Source organism: Ranitomeya imitator, chromosome 5 (assembly GCF_032444005.1).
Source record: "Ranitomeya imitator isolate aRanImi1 chromosome 5, aRanImi1.pri, whole genome shotgun sequence".
In the NCBI taxonomy this organism is placed as follows: Eukaryota; Metazoa; Chordata; class Amphibia; order Anura; family Dendrobatidae; genus Ranitomeya; species Ranitomeya imitator.
In genome coordinates this window covers 350,572,718-350,595,908 of record NC_091286.1, presented here as the reverse complement: position 1 = coordinate 350,595,908, position 23,191 = coordinate 350,572,718, and the positions used below count along the sequence as shown (strand labels likewise).

Below are 23,191 nucleotides of genomic sequence, written 5' to 3'. Positions count from 1 at the left end.
TCTATCACTTCACTGGCTCCCCATTACCCAGAGACTCCAGTACAAATGCCTAACCATGACGTACAAAGCCATCCACAACCTGTCTCCTCCATACATCTGTGACCTTGTCTCCCGGTACTTACCTACCCGCAACCTCCGATCCTCACAAGATCTCCTTCTCTACTCTACTCTTATCTCCTCTTCCCACAATTGTATACAAGATTTCTCTCGCGTATCACCCCTACTCTGGAACTCTCTACCACAACACATCAGACTCTCACCTACCATCGAAACCTTCAAAAAGAACCTGAAGACCCACCTCTTCAGACAAGCCTACAACCTGCAGTAACCACCGATCGACGAAACCGCTGCACGACCATCTCTACCCTCACCTACTGTATTCTCACCCATCCCATGTAGATTGTGAGCCTTCGCGGGCAGGGTTCTCATTCCTCCTGTGCCAGTTATGACTTGTATTGTTTAAGATTATTGTACTTGTTTTTATTATGTATACCCCTCCTCACATGTAAAGCGCCATGGAATAAATGGCGCTATAACAATAAATAATAATAATAATAATAATAAAACGAAACCCGACTTTTAATTAGAGACCGCCGACCCGATCCCAGAGTGGGATCGGGTCGGGTTTCACGAAACCCGATTTTGCTAAAAGTCGGCGACTTTTGAAAAGTGCCTATCTGTTTCGCTCAACGCTAATCACTAAGTCTACAATATCTTTAGATAGAACAAGCTGGAGAAGCTTTAAAAATCTAAATCTGCATAAATATGTCAAACCAGGTATCTGAGATCACCCCCCAAGCTGAAATTTTTAGGAAGCAAAGAATGATATTTTGTTACAAAAAACATTGCATTACGTTATTGGTCCATTTAAAGTTGTCCAGCGTCATTTCTGATGTGACCTACAGTACAGACCAAAAGTTTGGACACACCTTCTCATTTAAAGATTTTTCTGTATTTTCATGACTATGAAAATTGTACATTCACACTGAAGGCATCAAAACTATGAATTACCACATGTGGAATTATATACTTAACAAAAAAGTGTGAAACAACTGAAATTGTGTCTTATATCCTAGGTTCTTCAAAGTAGCCACCTTTTGCTTTGATGACTGCTTTGCACACCCGGGCATTCTCTTGATGAGCTTCAAGAGGTAGTCACTGGAAATGGTTTTCACTTCACAGGTGTGCCCTGTCAGGTTTAAATACTGGGATTTCCTGCCGTATAAATGAGGTTGGGACCATCAGTTGTGTTAAGCAGAAGTCTGGTGGATACACAGCTGATAGTCCTACTGAATAGACTGTTAGAATTTGTATTATGGCAAGAAAAAAGCAGCTAAGTAAAGAAAAATGAGTGGCCATCAATACTTTAAGAAATGAAGGTCAGTCAGTCTGAAAAATTGGGAAAACTTTGAAAGTGTCCCCAAGTGCAGTTGCAAAAACCATCAAGAGCTACTAAGAAACTGGCTCACATGAGGATCGCCCAAGGAAAGGAAGACCAAGAGTCACCTCTGCTTCTGAGGATAAGTTTATCAGAGTCACCAGCCTTTGAAATCGCAGGTTAACAGCAGCTCAGATTAGAGCCCAGGTCAATGCCACACAGAGTTCTATCAGCAGACACATCTCTTCAACAACTGTTAAAAGGAGACTTTGTGCAGCAGGCCTTCATGGTAAAATAGCTGCTAAGAAACCACTGCTAAGGACAGGCAACAAGCAGAAGAGACTTGTTTGGGCTAAAGGACACAAGGAATGGACATTAGACCAGTGGAAATCTGTGCTTTGGTCTGATGAGTCCAAATTTGAGATCTTTGATTCCAACCACTGTGTCCTTGTGCGACGCAGAAAAGGTGAACGGATGGACTCTACATGCCTGGTTCCCACCGTGAAGCATGGAGGAGGAGATGTGGTGGTGTGGGGGTGCTTTGCTGGTGACACTGTTGGGGATTTATTAAAAATTGAAGGCATACTGAACCAGCATGGCTACCACAGCATCTTGCAGTGGCATGCTATCCCATCCGGTTTGCGTTTAGTAGGACCATCATTTATTTTTCAACAGGACAATGACCCCAAACACACCTCCAGGCTGTGTAAGGGCTATTTGACCAAGAAGGAGAGTGATAGGGTGCTACGCCAGATGACCTGGCCTCCACAGTCAACAGACCAGAACCCAATCGAGTTGGTTTGGGGTGAGCTGGACCGCAGAGTGAAGGCAAAAGGGCCAACAAGTGCTAAGCATCTCTGGAAACTCCTTCAAGATTGTTGGAAGGCCATTTCCGGTGACTACGTCTTGAAGCTCATCAAGAGAATGGCAAGAGTGGGCAAAGCAGTCATCAGAGCAAAAGGTGGCTACTTTGAGGAACCTAGAATATTAGACATAATTTCAGTTGTTTCACACTTTTTTGTTACGTATATAATTCCACATGTGTTAATTCATCGTTTTCATGCCTTCAGTGTGAATGTACAATTTTCATAGTCATGAAAATACAGAAAAATCTCTTTAAATGAGAAGGTGTGTCCAAACTTTTGGTCTGTACTGTACATTTAATAATTTTATTTATTTATGAAGTGCTGGACCTAGTAAATGAAACATATATTCTAACAAATCCCACAACTGTTATTACAGGTCTTATCAGCTGCGCATCCCAAGGGGAGAAGTCAATGATGTAACAGACTTGAGGAGTAAATGGGCTGATTTGATGGATCTTACCAATGTTGTGAGTCTTAATCTTTGTGATTTTTTTCTCAAATGTCCTATTCAGATGCTTAAAACAGCTCCCTGAGCTTCTGTAAAAAGAAAGTGTGTGTGTATATTAACAGAACTTGTCTGCTGTCTCCCAGAAACAGTCCCACTCTCGTACAATGCAATGTGTTCCCTGGAAGAAATCCACCACATTTATGTAGTTTAGCAAACTTTGTCACCAGCTTTTTGCTATGTTGTCTGAGAGCAGCATGACGAAGGAGCAGAGACCCTAATTCCAGCTATTTATCATTGCTTACAGCAGTTGTGATATAGTCACAGTTTTATCTGCTGCAGATCTATCAGTTCTCTGAATTCTGAGCTCTGTATAACCCCACCCCGTTACTGATTGGCAGCTTTCTGTGTATACTGTGCATAGGCAGAAAGCTGTCGATCAGTGGAGGGGGCGGTGTTATACAGGGCTCATGAATATGGAGGGCTACATAGCAGTGGTTCTTAATGATAATATCCTGCTGATAAAAGTGATTTTCTCAAAACTACAGTAAGCAGCCCAGCAAGTGATACATTGCTGGAATCAATGTCGCTGTCTCCATTATGCTGCTCTCAGATTAGGTGACAAAATCTGCTGACAGATTCCCTTTAAACATCACTGCTTAAGATGGAACATCTTGTCGGGACTCGTCACTAATCACCAACTTTGAATCACATCAGGGATATGACTTTTGTGTATTTGTAAAGGAAAATGAAAAGATCGGTTTACAGAATAGAAATAATTTAATATATGTAGCAATTGGAATCACTTATTCCTTAATTCATAATTTCCCAAACATACACATAAACAAAATGGGTAAAGTAGCATCCTTAAAAGGGTTGTCCGGTCTTGTGGTGAATGATTAGCTTTTAAAAGGATTGTCCGGTCCAAATCGATAAGTCTGCAGTCTTATGGATCCCCCCAGCACATGCACTTTGCAGTGCGGGGATTCGCCAGTTTCTGAGTTGGGAGAGAGGATGTATGCGTTATACATACTCCTGGCCAGTGGGCGCGCCCTCGCTTACATACACTTGTATGGAGTGAGGCCGCACCCTCTAGTTGGTCACGCCCACTGAGCGATCGTATCACTCGTTGGGCGTGGCCTCGCTCACTACAAGCCTAGGGAGAGAGGCCACGCCCACTCGACAGGCCCTGGCTGGGAGCATGTATAACTCATACATACCCTCTCGTCATGGCTTAGAAACCGGTGAATCCTCGCAGTGCACAGTGAGTGTGCTGGGGAGATTTATAAGATTTGGACTGGACAACCCCTTTAAGGCTAAATTCATACAATGCAGATTATTAGTAGCATGATTAGACAGGCCGGTCTCTCAGGGCGCTCAGACCGCCGTATTACTCACACAAAGACCACATCACAATCTTCGGACTGGCCGGCGGCTCTCCTGACCGGAGCGTGACAGCGGGATGTATTTCTATGCAGCTGTCATGCTCAGGACAGGAGTGGTGATAGCTGAGGATCGCGATACGGCCGCCAATGTGCACAGAACGATCTGAGCGCGTAGAATGTCACTGCTCTGATTAAACAGGACATGTGCATCCGAGAATATTGATTTCTAATCATGTTTCCTGGAAGTACTCAAGTTGGTCTGTCTAAATGTATTGTGGTGTAAAGTCAGACTAGACAGTATAAAGATGCACCAGATTTATCAAGCAGCATGGACTACTACGAAATAAATCGGGCACATTTCAGGACTATCTAGCATAAGATTGCACTAATGTAATGACCAGAGGTCCGAATATGATCCAGTGAGTCACAAACCAAGACCAAGGCAGAAATCTCCAACTGTATTTACTCAAAGGCAAAATAATCAAGGTAATATGGAGAATATTAAGGCAGATGCACCCCAAAGATACACTAGCTCAGCAGCAGCTGAAATCACTGTGCCACTCCAAGGTCTCCTGAGAACTGTATACTACAACAGACTAGTAAGAAATTTACCTAACAGGCAACTAAAAACAGGAACAAGTGTAAATTGAATGTAGTGTTATTAAGGGAGCCCCTGGAATGGCACATTGAGTATAACTTACACAACTCTAATATAAGATACACCTCTAAAGTAACAACTTAACACTCTGAGCAGAGATACCCGGGTATCTATAACTATGGTACCGTATCCTGAGATAGATTTCCTCTCAGGCAGGAATCCGCACAGGCTGTAGCCAGTCCATATCTTCAGCGCCAATAAGTTACAGCAAGCTCCTCTTGTCTTGTCGGCCGATGCCGAGCCCAAACGCCGGGGACTTAGTGGTCTCACGATGTTGTCTCTGCTTCTGTAGCTCCTAGGAATGCTTCCACGACAATCCATCCGTCTCTGTATCAGCCGTCTGTCCAGACTTGTTTCTCCACTCAATGCACAGGGAATCCACAGACTTCCAAATTCGTACTGGGTTCTTAGTAAAGTCTCAGTCTTTCCTTAGATAAAGGGTTAGCTCTTCTCCAGGAAACGTTAGCAACACAAGTCTCTCACAGAGTTAAACAAAAGGTTAGCTCTTCTCCAGGGGAACGTTAGCAACAAAAAGTCTCTCAAAAGCTTCTTTTCCTCCAAAAACACTTGCAGTAAATCCACACACAGTCTCTCTTTTTTTTAAGATCTCACAGCAGCTTCTCCTTTTCTTCCCGCCTTTTCTCTCTCAGCTCTCACTTCCAAATTTCACTTCACACACGAGTCACTGGACCCCACCCCCCAGCACACATTGTCTCTGGGAGTTTTGCACTGTCTGTCTTCTGCTGCAACAGGCAAAAACCACAGGGTCCTAGTGCCCTCTCAGTGGGACTACAGTTCACCCTCTTACATGCCACCCCACTAGAGGTTGGCGTCCTCGACATACCTCCCCACTCAAATTCATCTTGAGCATATCGCTGAGGCGGTATTCCTGCCGTCGATCGTGTAGTTCTCCTGAGTCCTACATCAACAGGTGCGACCTTAGAGGGAGCTAGAGTCTCTTCCGTGGTCGTGTTAGTGGGCGTAAGTGGAGTTGTCTCCTCCTGCGGCTCGATGTCCTGTGATACAGCGTCAGGACCAAGCAGTTGACCTGATGCACTCTCCTCAACAACATCCTCCATATCCCCAACATTCTCATCACCCGAGGCCAGATCGGTCACAGGGGGCAAATAAGCAGGCGCAGGAGTAAGCACACCATCAAACTCAAGATCATTCAGAGCTTCCGCCCCTTGAAACATGGCCTCTGGCTCTAGGGGGGTAGGCGCCGAATCTTCAAACCAGCACCGCTGTAACATGTTACGATGCAAATTACGGGTTGGCCCCCCTGTCCCCACTGGTTCAACCTCGTACACTGGAATCTCAGGGTTCACCTGTTTTTTTATCAGATACGGTATCGCCTCCCATCGGTCACTCAGCTTTCCTGACCGTCGTTTTGTCCTCACCAACACTCTGTCTCCCGGAGAGAACAGCTCTGTTTGTACAGGTCGCGTGTCCTTATGGACCACCTGGCGAAGGCGGTCGCCCACCACCTGATGCACCACCCTCAACCGCCGCCGATGCTCTCGTACCCACTCGGATGCAGTCCGAAGGGGGGCGGAGGAGGGATCTGGCATGTTCAAATCCTCAATGTCTCGGCCAGGTCTACCAAACATCAACATGTGTGGTGAGTAACCAGTAGTACTGTGCACCCTGTTATTGTAAGCCCACATCAATTCGGGGAGATACTCAGGCCAGCATGTCTGTTGCTGACTCTCTAAGGACCTCAACATTTGCAACAGGGTCCGATTAAAACGCTCACACGCCCCGTTACCCTGAGGGTGGTAAGGCGTTGTTCTCGACTGCTCGATACCATAGAGCTGGTGCAACTCTTTCATCAGCGTCCCCTGAAAGCAAGCCCCTTGATCTGAATGTATTCTCTGCGGACACCCGAACACTTGGAAGAAATGTCGGCACACTGCCTCAGCCGCCGACTTGGCCGTCTGATCTCTTGTCGGCACCGCTACAGCATACTTGGTAAAGTGATCTGTCATCACCAGGCAATAGGAGTACCCTGACGTAGAGTACCCTATCAACACGTAGTCAATCATGAGTAGTTCCAGTGGAGCTGAAGTCTTAATAGACTGTGTGGGAGCCCGCTGCTCAGGGCTTTTGTTGAGCCCACAAATTCGGCACTGCCGACACGCGTCGGCCACCATCCCTCCCAACTCAGGGCAGTAGAGGACTCGCTGCAACCACTGAAGTGTCTTTTCACTTCCAAAATGGGCCCCCTTCTCATGCGCCTCACGAGCGACCACTGGCCCCATCCCCACAGGAATTATCAGTTGGTACCGATGCTGCAGCTCCGATGGCAGGTACACCTTACGATACAAAAGACCTTGTTCCACACACAATTTATCCCATTGTCGAAGGAGTTTCATTCCTTCCATGGACAACTGAGCCTTGTCCTCTGCACTGGGCCAGGCCTTGTTTTGTACCCAACGGCGCACAAGTGCAACGTCCGGACACTCATCCTGGACTCTTGTCCAATCTGAGGGTGTTTTACCCAGGACACAGGGCATCCCGGTGGCCACCCCACTTGAGTGTACCACACTTTGGAAGATAGGTATTTGCCCCAAAGCTGGAGTTTCAGTATCCTCAAGTTGTTCGTCAACATCTTCCCCGGATGACCCAAGGGGCACTCTTGACAATGCATCTGCATTGCCGTTCTCTCGACCAGAGCGAAATTTAATGCGGTAATTGAACTTGACCAGTCTGGCGACCCACCGCTGCTCCAACGCCCCCAGTTTTGCATTCTCTAAGTGAGCTAGCGGGTTGTTATCTGTCATGACTAGCACCTCAGCTCCTGTTAGATACTCGGCGAAGCGTTCTGTCATTGCCCACACCAGGGCCAGCAATTCCAGCCGGAATGAGCTGTAGTTAGCCGGATTTCGCTCGGAGTCTCTTAAAGATCTGCTGCCATAAGAAATCACTCGTTCTCGCCCGTCCTGCACCTGTGCTAGTACTGCCCCCAACCCATGAAGACTACCATCGGTATACAACAAAAAAGGGGTGTCAAACCGGGCGTAGGCCAGCAATGGGGCACTCGTTAGGGCGGTTTTCACTCCATCAAATGCCTTTTTCTGTAGGGGCCCCCATGGAATGGGGCGATTTCGAGGACCCAGCGCTGTCCCTCTCAAAAGTTCATTCAAGGAACTCACCACTTGTGAGAATTTAGGCACAAACCGCCGATAGTATCCTGCTAGGCCCAGGAAGGCCCGCACTTCTCGCAGGTCACAAGGAGGTGGCCACTCTTGTACCGCCTTAATCTTACTGGCTAAAGGTAGTACCCCATCCGGGGTCACCAGATGCCCCAAATATTCAATCTGGTTTCGTAACAGTTGACATTTTTTTGGCTTTATTTTCAGGCCGTAGCTCTTGAGCCGCCGGAGATCTTGACGCAGCTTCTCCAGATGATCTTCAAATGAGGTTCCGAACACCACAATGTCGTCTAGATATATCAGGACTGATTCAAAATTTAGATCGCCCAAGCAATGTTCCATCAGGCGTTGGAAGGTTCCCGGGGCGGTAGCGAGGCCAAAGGGCATCCGGTTGAACTCAAAGAGCCCCATTGGCAAGACAAACGCCGTCTTGGCCCGATCATTTTCAGCCATTGGGACCTGCCAGTACCCGCTTGCCAAATCCAACGTTGAGAAATACTTGGCCCGACCCAGGGCCGACAGGGATTCTTCAATACGGGGTAAAGGATATGCGTCCCGTACGGTGTGGGCATTCAATTTCCGATAGTCCACACAAAATCGGAGTGTCCCATCCTTCTTGCGGACCAAAACTACAGGGGCCGCCCAGGGACTCCGGCTCTCTCGGATCACTTGGTTGTCCAGCATACTGGCCACCATGCTCTTCACCTCTTGATAGAGCGCCGGAGGAATTTGACGATATCTTTCTCTAATGGGTGGAGTATCCCCCGTTGGAATCTCATGCTCAATCGTCTGGGTACACCCGAAGTCCTCTCCATGTCGGGAAAAGGTCTCTTGATGTTCCCACAAAACTCTCTCCAACTGCTCCAACTGCACGGGGGTCAGCTTCTCCCGATCCACTCCCATCTGCTCCATGATCACATGAACATTCCATTCCTCCATAGGAGGTTCAGTCCGGCCTACCTCGACCGCGAATGTCCAGGATGACTGTTGGTCTGGTCGCAATTCGAACCCTGCATTTTACGGCACCTTCTCTGCCGGCACGAACAGTTCAGCCAGTATGGTCCCAGCGGGAATTGCAACAGCTTCATCTAAAACATTGATGCATCGGACCGGCACTCGTCCATTCTTCACAATCGCCAAAGACCGGGCCACGTGTACCTTGGCAAATGAGGAACCCTCTCGGGCGGGCTCAAGTAGCACTTCAAGCCCATTCAATCTCTGTGCAGCTCCCACAGGCAGCATTAAGAGTTCCTCTTGTCTGGGTCCCAGCAGGATCGGGGCCCTCGAAGTCACTCGGACCCGGCCCACCCGGCCACCTGGGACCGCACTTTTCAGCAAGTCGCAACTCAGCACTAGATGGTGTAGAATTCTCTGTGTGGGTCGGTGTCTTGTCGCACGGGCCCAGTATCGGGGTCCTTCACTGGCATACATCTGGTGATTCAAATCTCGCAGCACGTTCATTCCGAGCGTCATTTCCATCCCTCTTCTAGGGGGGTGATCCACCAGTACTACCCCTTTCTGCCCCAGCTCTTGACCAAACATTTTTAGTTGCATCCACACGATCCCTTTGACTGACAATTGACCATTATTTGCGGCGGTCAGTCGTATCACTCGGCCATCCTCTGGAATCACTAGTCGACTGAAGTATCTCTCATATACTTCTAGAGGCATTATAGTACATTCGGATCCCGTGTCAACCAAGCACCTCATCTTCCGCCCTTCAAACTCTGCTTCTATCACTGGACTACATGCAAACAAATCTTGTTCATTCCGTCGAGGGCTTTGTGTGGGTGGGACCACTGCTGCTTGCCCTCTCATGGCAGCGGCCGGAAGTTTAAAGCCGGCGACGTGGTTTCTGGGGCTGTAAGCGCCCGGCAGTAACGCGACATGTGTCCCTGGCGGCCACACTTCCAGCAGGTGATTGTTCCTCGTGGGCGAGGGCTTGACTCATTCTGATAGGACGACCTGGCCATTTGCGGGGTCACCGTTCCAGGGGGTGGGGCAGGAGGTTCCCATGAGGGGGTAGAGGCGGGATCAACTGTCAGTTGAGACAATTTCAGCTTCAACTCCTTCACCTCAGCACGCAAAGCTTGTACCACGCTTACCAGCCCCTCTCCCCCCGACCCTGATGACCCACCTTCCTCCAGCTGGGCACTGTTCACTGACCCCTCGGGAACATAGGCTCATTTCTCTTCCCTTTCCACTGCAGCTCGGTAAATCTGAAGACACAAAAGAGAATAGTAAAATCAAAAACACTCAGTTTGAAAAAATGTTGCAGTAATCCGCAAGTGCTAGTAAAAGATGTAAAAAACAGGGTATTTGGTTGATACGTTTTTTGCAAAAAATGTATACTAAGCTGCTCTACCAATCTTCACCGTATACCCTTATCAGAGCAGTCCTAACTAATGTATGCAATCCCTATCTGATGTATTTAAAAACCTGATCATCTGTATATAACCTGTGTGAACAGGGTTCAGAGAGGAAAAATCCATGTGTGCATACAGGGTAGAACAGCTTTTGTGCAGATAGCCCAAGAGGAGTGGCGGAACTCCCCAGTCTTGTAGACACAAGAGAACAATTATGGAAACAGGAACACATGGGCTACTTGCACAGTGAACAAGTCTGTATGATCATGTTCACACACCACCAAGAAACCTGAAGACACAAAAGAGAATAGTAAAACCAAAAACACTCAGTTAGAAAAAATGTTGCAGTAATCCGCAAGTGCTAGTAAAAGATGTAAAAAACAGGGTATTTGGTTGATACGTTTTTTGCAAAAAATGTATACTAAGCTGCTCTACCAATCTTCACGGTATACCCTTATCAGAGCAGTCCTAACTAATGTATGCAATCCCTATCTGATGTATTTAAAAACCTGATCATCTGTATATAACCTGTGTGAACAGGGTTCAGAGAGGAAAAATCCATGTGTGCATACAGGGTAGAACAGCTTTTGTGCAGATAGCCCAAGAGGAGTGGTGGAACTCCCCAGTCTTGTAGACACAAGAGAACAATTATGGAAACAGGAACACATGGGCTACTTGCACAGTGAACAAGTCTGTATGATCATGTTCACACACCACCAAGAAACCTGAAGACACAAAAGAGAATAGTAAAACCAAAAACACTCAGTTTGAAAAAATGTTGCAGTAATCCGCAAGTGCTAGTAAAAGATGTAAAAAACAGGGTATTTGGTTGATACGTTTTTTGCAAAAAATGTATACTAAGCTGCTCTACCAATCTTCACGGTATACCCTTATCAGAGCAGTCCTAACTAATGTATGCAATCCCTATCTGATGTATTTAAAAACCTGATCATCTGTATATAACCTGTGTGAACAGCTCGGTAAATCTGCCAGAAAGATAACTCTGGTGCAACCCGGGCCATTTCCAACAGTTTGTCCCGGAGAAGTCTATTGGCTAAACCGGTGATGAATTGGTCCCGGAGCAAGCGGTCTACCTCCCGGAACGCCCCCATGGCCCCCGGGTCTAGTCGCTGCATCTCATTCAACATCTCTTGCAAAATATTAGAGTACTGCATCAGGGACTCACACTCTCTCTGGGGACGATTAAAGAATAGGGACCGAAGCTGGGCCACACGCGCTCGGCCCCCCAAACTCCCCTCTAACAGTTCTAAAATCTTTTCTAATGTATCCCTCTCTGATTCTGGGCGCACCATCACCATACGCCTAATATCACCCTCCAGTGCATTTAATGCCAGCTCAGCGCGTAACGCGGGGGTCAAATTACACATGCGCAGAATACTCCGGATTCTCTCAGCCCAATCTTGCAACGCCATATTGCGCCCATCGTATTTCGGCATGTGCTGAAGTAAAGCCCCTACAGGCACATACCCTCCCGGGGTCGCCGCGGCTGTCAGGGGAACCCCAACCCCCGAGGAGGATGCGGATACAGCGGGGTCATTTCCACCCTCGCCCTCGTCCATGACAAACACTGGATCCTGCCGACTACGCCAAAAATGTAATGACCAGAGGTCCGAATATGATCCAGTGAGTCACAAACCAAGACCAAGGCAGAAATCTCCAACTGTATTTACTCAAAGGCAAAATAATCAAGGTAATATGGAGAATATTAAGGCAGATGCACCCCAAAGATACACTAGCTCAGCAGCAGCTGAAATCACTGTGCCACTCCAAGGTCTCCTGAGAACTGTATACTACAACAGACTAGTAAGAAATTTACCTAACAGGCAACTAAAAACAGGAACAAGTGTAAATTGAATGTAGTGTTATTAAGGGAGCCCCTGGAATGGCACATTGAGTATAACTTACACAACTCTAATATAAGATACACCTCTAAAGTAACAACTTAACACTCTGAGCAGAGATACCTGGGTATCTATAACTATGGTACCGTATCCTGAGATAGATTTCCTCTCAGGCAGGAATCCGCACAGGCTGTAGCCAGTCCATATCTTCAGCGCCAATAAGTTACAGCAAGCTCCTCTTGTCTTGTCGGCCGATGCCGAGCCCAAACGCCGGGGACTTAGTGGTCTCACGATGTTGTCTCTGCTTCTGTAGCTCCTAGGAATGCTTCCACGACAATCCGTCCGTCTCTGTATCAGCCGTCTGTCCAGACTTGTTTCTCCACTCAATGCACAGGGAATCCACAGACTTCCAAATTCGTACTGGGTTCTTAGTAAAGTCTCAGTCTTTCCTTAGATAAAGGGTTAGCTCTTCTCCAGGAAACGTTAGCAACACAAGTCTCTCACAGAGTTAAGCAAAAGGTTAGCTCTTCTCCAGGGGAACGTTCGCAACAAAAATTCTCTCAAAAGCTTCTTTTCCTCCAAAAACACTTGCAGTAAATCCACACACAGTCTCTCTTTTTTTTAAGATCTCACAGCAGCTTCTCCTTTGCTTCCCGCCTTTTCTCTCTCAGCTCTCACTTCCAAGTTTCACTTCACACACGAGACACTGGACCCCACCCCCCAGCACACATTGTCTCTGGGAGTTTTGCACTGTCTGTCTTCTGCTGCAACAGGCAAAAACCACAGGGTCCTAGTGCCCTCTCAGTGGGACTACAGTTCACCCTCTTACACTAAGAATAGGAAATTACCGTATTAAAAAATATGCCCGGATTGGTTTACTTTTTGTTATTCGATCTTTAATAGATATTTACTATGAGACTGCAAATCTAAGTTATACATAAGTGAATAAATAAAATTCACCTAACGAAGCAGGATAATGTGTTAAAAAAAAAAAGAATTGTTTTTTTTTTACAGGTAAAGGACAATTTATTGAAAGAGAAACAGGAAATCTTTAAGCAAGAACTTGATAAACAAGTTAAAGTAAGAATGCATGTCTTATAGCGTACGTCATGTTATGCTCTAATCTCTTCTATGCGTAGGAGCCGCAGAAATATTATTACACCAGCAGTTCTGGGAAGAATTGTATCCCTGTTTGTCTCTGCTCAACGGTTAGAAATTATGTAATTCAGTAGATGCTGTAAACAGTATAATATTTCCCCCAAATAATAAAAGAACATCAGAGCAACAGGAAGTAAAAGACACCCTACAGATTACAGACAAGTGTTCGATTTACAGTTAGGGTAAGTGTACTCGTTGCGGATTTTGCTGCGAATCCTCAGCGGATTTGCATCTGCGGGTCCGCAGCAGTTTGCCATGAGTTTATAGTACCATGGAAACCTATGGGAAACAGAAAACACTGTGCACATGCTGTGGAAAAAACTGCGCGGAAACGCAGCGGTTTACATTCCGCAGCATGTCACTTCTTTGTGCGGATTCCCCTGCGGTTTACTCCTGCTCCACAATAGGAATCCGCAGGTGTAAAACCGCAGTGGAATCCGCACAAAATCCGCATAAAAGCTGCGGTAAATCCACAGGTAAAACGCAGTTCCTTTTACCTGCGGATTTCTAAAATCCGCTGCGGAGAAATCGCCAGAGGTTCATTCTACGTGTGCACATACCCTTAAAAGAAACCCGTCGTGTCCAAAAACTCTTTATCTGCAGAAATCGTGTTAATCTGCAGATATATAGCATTAAAATCCTGTTAGGCTACTTTACTATTTTTTGGACCATTTATTGGACTTTTCTTCCCAGAGCTTTGTGGTGGAGGTGATCCAGTTTAGGAACCGCTTTGACACACAGGGCCCAGCAGCCCCCGGAGTGAGGCCAGAGGAAGCTGTGACTCGACTACATGATTTCAATGAGAAGTAAGTAAACTGATATTATTTGTTCTCATGTCTGAAACATATTTGAAAACTTTGTATGCTTGTAAAGAAACATTTTAAAAATCTTGCAATGAGAAACTAGAACACAAAAAATACCAATGTAAGTCATCTCAAGCTGCATAAGCGTATGTGCGCACGCAGCAGCAATTTCTGCACCAAAAAGCATCTCTTGGCAGTAAAAATGTTGCATAAAATATGTGCATTTTTGACGCAGTATTTTGTACATGCTTTTTGTACGCGTTTTTATTCAGTTTTTTTTCTCCATTCATTTGAATGGGTGAAAAAAACTGAAAAAAAGATGAAAGAATTGACACGCTGCAGATCTGGTTCGAATATGCAAGAAAAAAATAAGCAGCGTGTGCGTAAGATCTCACAAATCTCATTTACTTTGCTAGTACTGTGGCAACAGCACAAGGAAAAAATGTGGGAAAAAGAAGTCAAAAAAGCAGCTTGTGAATATACCTTTGGACTTTGCCTTTTGTTTTACACTGGGTTTTCTGTCCCCATTTTGCATTGTGAAATTAATTTCTCTATCTAAAAGAATGTGCCAGAAACAATGGGTCGTGTAAGCAAAACTGAAAAAAAAAGCTATACTGAGTATGTGTGTGTGTTATACACGCTTACATATTTATATATGTACAGTATTTGTGTGTTATGTGTGTGTCTGTATTATGTGTATGTTTATGTGTATGTGTGTATTATGTGTATATGTATTATGTGTGTGTTATGTGTATGTGTGGTATGTGTGTGTATTATGTGTAGGTGTGTTTATTATGTGTGTGTTATGTGTATATGTGTATGTGTGTATTATGTGTATGTGTATATGTATTATGTGTGTGTTATGTATATGTGTGGTATGTGTGTGTATTATGTGTAGGTGTGTTTATTATGTGTGTGTGTTATGTGTATATGTGTTGTGTGTGTATTATGTGTGTGTGTTATGTGTATGTGTGCATGTGTGTGTTATGTGTATGTGTGCTATGTGTATGTATTATGTGTATGTGTGTTATGTGTATGTATTATGTGTATGTGTGTGTTATGTGTCTGTATTATGTGTGTGTGTTATGTGTATGTGTGTTATGTGTGTGTATTATGTTTATGTGTGTGTTATGTGTGTGTTGTGTATGTGTGTGTATTATGTGTGTATGTATATATAATATTTAGTAGAGGACTAACACTTGGAACTTGCAGTGTATCTCAACTACAAACTATACAGGTACATATGGAATTGTTTGCAGCTCACACTTAACTGTGTAGGAAGAAAACCTATTAGCTAACCTCCCAGGGCCGTGGAATGTATGAAATGTGGGAGCTGGAAACCTGTTTCAGAGATTACAGTAAACTGATGCCGTGATTCTAACCATGGCTGTTATAATTATTTAGAAAAAAAACCTTTCAACCTTTTAATAATAATAATAATAATAATAATTTTATTTATATAGCGCCAACATATTCCGCAGCGCTTTACAATTATAGAGGGGATTTGAACAGACAATAGACATTACAGCATAACAAAAATCACAGTTCAAAATAGATATCAAGAGGAATGAGGGCCCTGCTCGCAAGCTTACAATCTATATCTGAGTTTTGTCATTTAAATGTCTTCTTGCTCTTTTGTTACTCCTTAGTAACTAGCGTTTTAAAGTTTATTTGCTAAATCAATAGTAGACATGAAAAAAAGCAATTTTGTAATATATAATATCTGCTTCTTTCTCCTCCTCATTTTAAAAATTCTCTATTCACAGATAACATTAGTATTTAGCGAATATAAACTTTTCCATTTCTGGGAGAATCTTACCAGGAGCAAGTGTCTTCTATATAAATGGGGGAAGGAGGGAGGAGCTCTGCTTTTTGCTCCTCCCTCCCATCTACATAGAATCTTGGAAGCACCAACTGTCATCTCCTATCTCTATAATGTAACAATCTGTCTTCAATGAATACAGATTTTACCTGTGAATTGAGAATTTTGAAATTGAAGAATCAGTCCTGGAGGAGAAAGAAGCAGATTTATCTGATAAGACATATTACAGGGTTTATTTTTTGTATACTATTGATTTATGAAATGTAAATTACAATGGGAGCTAGTCTATAAAGGGTTATCCCCATCTCAGCCTTTCTTGGGTAAGATGGGAATGACTTCTTCAGGCTCTGACTACTAGGGTTGTAGCTGTGAAATAAATGGGATTTATGCATACGGTGTTTGAGTGTTTCAGTGGCGGGACCCTGGACGGAGTTATTTCTGTCTCAGCCATACAAGGCTTAATAACTTTTTAAGTGTTTTATGCATTTGTTTTACATTTGTGGGAATAATATTTAAGGCAAAATACTACCACTTTTTACAGGTACCAGGCCTTTGATGCTAAAAGAAAAACCCTCAACTCAGTGCAAAAACTATTCAATATTGTTCCAAAGAAATTTTATGAACTGGACAAGACTGGAAAGGTAGAGCGATAAGTGAAAACTGGATAATAATGCATGTCAAAGTATAGTTATATGATCAATTCCTGTTATTTTCTGTGTCAGTTATTGTGACTGCACCGACATGACAAGGACATGATGGGAGGACCATTGTGAGTAGAGTCATTTTAGTAAACTACTTGGCTTTGTCAAACAGCGGGTCTTTGATTGAACTTACTAATGTTGAAGGCAGATACAGATAATAGAATAATTGCTAAGTGATAGTTCACAATTAATTAGAAAAAATAACGTAACTTGCAAGCAGTGTTCCCACTAAAGGTGCATTTAGAGTGCGCGACGAGCAGCATTAAACAGTGCTGGCGAGTAATTATAAGATAACAAACAAGACTGTTGCATCATATACTGAAAAATGTGAAATGATCATCATGTTAACAACATCTATCAGTGTTGCATAAAGTAAAAACATATCTGCGTGACTTTCAGGAGAATGAAAAGGAAAAGACTGTTAAACCATGTTTAGTATTTGGTCAGTATTTCACATCAGTATTTTATATTAGTATTTTTAAGCCAAAACCAGGAGTGGAACAATCAAAGTGAAAATATAATAGAAAAACATCATCACTTCTGCATTTTTCACTCACTCCTGCCAAAAAAGCTGCATAAAGCTGTCCCGGGTTAGGCTCACCATCTATTGTGTACTCAGCTGTGCCAACTCTCCCCCTAACAACAGATGTTGGAGGAAAGAAGGATCGAGTATATATCAACTTTCAACACATTTGATGCTTTTGTTCTCTTTATCAAAGTCTGTATAATTATTAGGCAGTTTGTTTTCTTCAGCAAAATGGGCCAAAAAGAGATTTAACTTACTCTGAAAAGATATCCTTACCTGCACTGTCCCTCATTACACAAATACACCTTACCTGATCTGCTTCATCCAATAAGCATTCAAGTTTATACAGCTTGGAGTTGGAAAATCTGCATAAGAATGATGATATGGTCAAAATACCCACCTGCACACAGTGTAGGATGAAAGGTTTTAAGGAAACTTAACCTTACAATTGGTTCTTGCTATAAGTAAGTCAAAGAATTGGGAATTGTGGATTGAGGAGAAGGCTTTTGTTAAAATATGCTTATTTTACACATTTATTTAATCAAGACTTTACCAGGTACTATACTCTTAAAGAAAAAATGTCATGATATTTTCATAAAAAATGTAGTGGTTTATTAAATTGTCCACAGAAAAACCACATTGCAGCAAAACATATAAATAGATGAAACAGATTGTCCATTTGTAAATATCAGCGCTTGTTACTCATCTTTCCCAAAGTTCTGAATGGTAAAAGCCGTCTGTGTGAAGTCTGAAGTCATCATGGCTACCAGCTCTTCCCTCCTTGTGTGACTTGTCTGATGTCCATGGAGAATGATGGTGAAGGCAGGAGGTGACAGCTCCCATGTGACAGCCCCACACCCTCCTAAGAGACGTCATTTATATGTCCCACAGAGCACGTGTTCCCTTTATATATGGTGTTGACTTATACTCTGAATTACATACACAGAAATAGCTTCTGTAATGTCAGCGAGAGACAATGTGTTCTGTACAAAATTGAGAATAAGAATAATTCAATTACTAATTAATATTTAACACTTTTGGAGTAGTTATGCAGCATATGCTAAAATATTTTCCAATGTTCTTTTAAGCTTATATTTAGTGAGCTACTTTTTTTTTTACAAATACATTTTATTTATATCATGTATGTGCTAACAAATATTAATTTGTCTCTTCAGGATTTGGAGCTATTGGGAACACTCTATATCCTGTTCCAGAAGTTCATTGAGTTTGACCAGCAATTTCGGAACACACTTTGGGCAGATGTACACCTTCAAATTAGTAACGAGGAGGTAAGCTTAAATTCCATGAGCATGTTCGTCTGTGCATTGTCTTATTTTCTCTCATTCAAAATTCCAAAAGAAATGATATTGTGTATGCAAATTATTGATCAAACATTTGTTAAAAATATCCTATTTTAGAGATACTATCTCAACTTGCAAGGCTGTTAGAAAACAGTTTGGTCCCTATTCTAGAGCTTCAAAGCATCTTTCCCTGTAGTACAACCCTAAATCCCCCAAAGGCATGTAGAATAAACTCTATCTAACGTGACAATGGGCTGGTGTAGCCAATATCTCCCACCTTTTTCACCCAACTGAGCTCAGATGGCTGACAAGCATGGAGTGTCTAGAAAAATATCACCTACACTGCTCTCAATATTTACAATACAGACAAATTAGACTCTCCAACATGGCTAATTTACGAGATGTCATCTTTGAATCAAAACAGAAATGTATGGACACTATTCTTCTCTCTCCAGTGTGCACTCCCTCGATATCGTCACTTTATTCTCATGATGAAATCTAAACTACTATGGATACAACCAGGCATGTTTTTTAAATACTGGAGTAAGCAACTCGATGATGTTGATATTTCCACCTAAATCAAAAAAGAGGATTCTTCAGTCAGGAAAAACTTTATTAACAAATCTTGGGGGGAAATGCAAATTAAGATCATGCACTAAACGCTTTAAACATACTTTCTAACAGATTAACTGCATGCCTCAAATGCCATTTCCCTGAATCTGACCTAATCCATGGTCTCTGGTTTTCTCCTAGTACAGAATCCTTCTTGAAAATTGTATTAGATATTGTAGACACCCTTTGGAGTTCTGATTGTTCTTTGTACCCTCAACTACATAGTTACATAGTTATTAAGGTTGAAGGAAGACTATAAGTCCATCTAGTTCAACCCATAGCCTAACCTAACATGCCCTAACATGTTGATCCAGAGGAAGGCAAAAAAAAACCATGTGGCAAAGAGTAAGCTCCACACTGGGGAAAAAAATTCCTTCCCGACTCCACATACAGCAATCAGACTAGTTCCCTGGATCAACGCCCTATCAAGGAATCTAGTGTATATACCCTGTAACATTATACTTTTCCAGAAAGGTATCCAGTCCCCTCTTAAATTTAAGTAATAAATCACTCATTACAAAATCATATGGCAGAGAGTTCCATAGTCTCACTGCTCTTACAGTAAAGAATCCACGTCTGTTATTATGCCTAAACCTTCTTTCCTCCAGACGTAGAGGATGCCCCCTTGTCCCTGTCTCAGGTCTATGATTAAAAAGATCATCAGAAAGGTCCTTGTACTGTCCCCTCATATATTTATACATTAAAATAAGACCACCCCTTAGTCTTCGTTTTTTCAAACTAAATAGCCCCAAGTGTAATAACTTATCTTGGTATTGCAGATCCCCCAGTCCTCTAATAACCTTGATCACTCTTCTCTGCACCCGCTCTAGTTCAGCTATGTCTTTCTTGTACACCGGAGACCAGAACTGTGCACAGTATTCTAAGTGTGGTCGAACTAGTGACTTGTATAGAGGTAAAATTATGTTCTCCTCATGAGCATCTATGCCTCTTTTAATGCATCCCATTATTTTATTTGCCTTTGTAGCAGCTGCCTGACACTGGCCACTGAATATGAGTTTGTCATCCACCCATACACCCAGGTCTTTTTCATTGATGGTTTTGCCCAGAGGTTTAGAATTAAGCACATAATTATACATCTTATTACTTCTACCCAAGTGCATGACCTTACATTTATCCCCATTAAAGCTCATTTGCCATTTATCAGCCCAAGCTTCTAGTTTACATAAATCATCCTGTAATATAAAATTGTCCTCCTCTGTATTGATTACCCTGCAGAGTTTAGTGTCATCTGCAAATATTGAAATTCTGCTCTGAATGCCCCCTACAAGGTCATTAATAAATATGTTAAAACGAAGAGGGCCCAATACTGACCCCTGTGGTACCACACTGCTAACCGCTACCCAGTCTGAGTGTGCTCCATTAATAACCTGTTGTGAATTCTGTGGCAGAGCTCCCTCCTGTGGTCACAAGTGGTACTTTGGCTGATTCTGTCTATGAGCTTCCGTTGGTGGATGTGAGTGGTACTGCGGCTTCTGAGTTTCCTTCCTCAGGTGATGTGGTGAAGTCGTTAGGTGCTGCTCTATTTAACTCCACCTAGTGCTTTGCTCCTGGCCTCCAGTCAATGTTCTAGTGTTGGTCTTGCTTCCTCCTGGATCGTTCCTGTGGCCTGCCTGCTCTTCATAAGCTAAGTTTTGCTTGTGTTATTTTTGTTTGCTATTTTTTCTGTCCAGCTTGCTTAATTGTTTTTTGTTGCTTGCTGGAAGCACTGGGACGCAGAGGGAGCACCTCCGTACCGTTAGTCGGTGCGGAGGATCTTTTTGCCCCTCTGCGTGGTTGTTTGTAGGGTTTTGTGTTGACCGCAAAGTTATCTTTCCTATCTTCGGTCTGTTCAGTAAGTTGAGCCTCACTTTGCTAAATCTATTTCATCTCTGCGTTTGTATTTTCATCTCTACTCACAGTCATTATATGTGGGGGGCTGCCTTTTCCTTTGGGGTATTTCTCTGAGTCTAGGTAGGCTTATTTTTCTATCTTAGGCCTAGCTAGTTTCTCAAGCTGTGCCGAGTTGCATAGGGAGCGTTAGGCGCAATCCACGGCTGCCTCTAGTGTGGTTGGATAGGATTAGGGATTGCGGTCAGCAGAGTTCCCACGTCTCAGAGCTCGTCCTATGTCTTTTGGTTATCAGGTCACTTTGTGTGCTCTCAACTTCAAGGTCCATTGTGGTTCTGAATTACGTAATCATAACAGTACTGGAGGCCCAAAGTACTAATGCTTCTCAATAGAGGGAAAAAAGAAGTTCTGAGACCATTTTTTTTTCTTTGCACTGTGTTTTGCCTTTTTTTTCCCCTAGACATTTGGGTGGTTCAGGACACAGGTGTAGTGATGGACATTAAAGGTCTGTCCTCTTGTGTGGATCATCTCACTGCAAGAGTACAAAATATTCAAGACTTTGTGGTTCAGAATTCTATGTTAGAACCAAGAATTCCTATTCCTGATTTGTTTTCTGGAGATAGAGCTAAATTTCTGAGTTTCAAAAATAATTGTAAACTGTTTCTGGCTTTGAAACCTCGCTCCTCTGGTGACCCAGTTCAACAAGTTAGGATCATTATTTCTTTATTACGTGGCGACCCTCAAGACTGGGCATTTTCCCTTGCGCCAGGAGATCCTGCATTATGTAATATTGATGCGTTTTTCCTGGCGCTCGGATTTCTGTACGATGAACCTAATTCGGTGGATCAGGCAGAGAAAAATTTCCTGGCTCTGTGTCAGGGTCAGGATGAGATAGAGATTTATTGTCAGAAGTTTAGAAAGTGGTCCGTGCTCACTCAATGGAATGAAGGTGCGCTGGCAGCTATTTTCAGAAAGGGTCTCTCTGAAGCCCTTAAGGATGTCATGGTGGGATTTCCCATGCCTGCTGGTTTGAATGAGTCTTTGTCTTTGGCCATTCAGATCGGTCGACGCTTGCGTGAGCGTAAATCTGTGCACCATTTGGCGGTATTATCCGAGCATAAACCTGAGCCTATGCAGTGCGATAGGACTTTGACCAGAGTTGAACGGCAAGAACACAGACGTCAGAATGGGCTGTGTTTCTACTGTGGTGATTCCACTCATGCTATCTCCGATTGTCCTAAGCGCACTAAGCGGTTCGCTAGGTCTGCCACCATTGGTACGGTACAGTCAAAATTTCTTTTGTCCGTTACTTTGATCTGCTCTTTGTCATCTTATTCTGTCATGGCATTTGTGGATTCAGGCGCAGCCCTGAATTTGATGGGCTTGGAGTATGCTAGGCGTTGTGGGTTTTTCTTGGAGCCCTTGCAGTGTCTTATTCCATTGAGAGGAATTGATGCTACGCCTTTGGCCAAGAATAAGCCTCAGTACTGGACCCAGCTGACCATGTGCATGGCTCCTGCACATCAGGAGGATATTCGCTTTCTGGTGTTGCATAATCTGCATGATGTGGTCGTGTTGGGTTGCCATGGCTACAAGTCCATAACCCAGTATTAGATTGGAAATCAATGTCTGTGTCCAGCTGGGGTTGTCAGGGGGTACATGGTGATGTCCCATTTCTGTCTATTTCGTCATCCACCCCTTCTGAGGTCCCAGAGTTCTTGTCTGATTACCGGGATGTATTTGATGAGCCCAAGTCCAATGCCCTGCCTCCGCATAGGGATTGTGATTGTGCTATCGATTTGATTCCTGGTAGTAAGTTTCCTAAAGGTTGACTGTTTAATTTATCTGTACCTGAGCACGCCGTTATGCGGAGTTACGTGAAGGAGTCCTTGGAGAAAGGTCATATTCGCCCGTCATCGTCGCCATTGGGAGCGGGGTTCTTCTTTGTGGCCAAGAAGGATGGTTCGCTGAGACCTTGTATAGATTACCGCCTTCTAAATAAAATCACGGTCAAATTTCAGTACCCCTTGCCGCTGCTATCTGATTTGTTTGCTCGGATCAAGGGGGCTAGTTGGTTCACCAAGATAGATCTCCGTGGTGCGTATAATCTTGTGCGTATTAAGCGGGCGATGAATGGAAAACTGCATTTAATACGCCCGAGGGCCATTTTGAGTACTTAGTTATGCCTTTCGGACTTGCCAATGCTCCATCGGTGTTTCAGTCCTTTATGCATGACATCTTCCGAGAGTACCTGGATAAATTCCTGATTGTATACTTGGATGATATTTTGGTCTTCTCGGATGAT

General features: G+C 43.7%; 1 protein-coding gene across 1 annotated transcript in view; it reads left to right on the top strand.

Annotated features, from left to right (window-relative positions):
- Positions 1–23,191, top strand: part of LOC138637623 (dynein axonemal heavy chain 5-like) — a 569,265-nt gene that overhangs the window by 164,859 nt on the left and 381,215 nt on the right. The window contains exons 28-32 of the mRNA XM_069726456.1: positions 2,621–2,711; positions 13,130–13,195; positions 13,967–14,079; positions 16,440–16,539; positions 18,301–18,414. Of these exons, the coding sequence (XP_069582557.1) occupies positions 2,621–2,711; positions 13,130–13,195; positions 13,967–14,079; positions 16,440–16,539; positions 18,301–18,414 (484 nt within the window). The remainder of the gene's footprint in view (positions 1–2,620; positions 2,712–13,129; positions 13,196–13,966; positions 14,080–16,439; positions 16,540–18,300; positions 18,415–23,191) is intronic.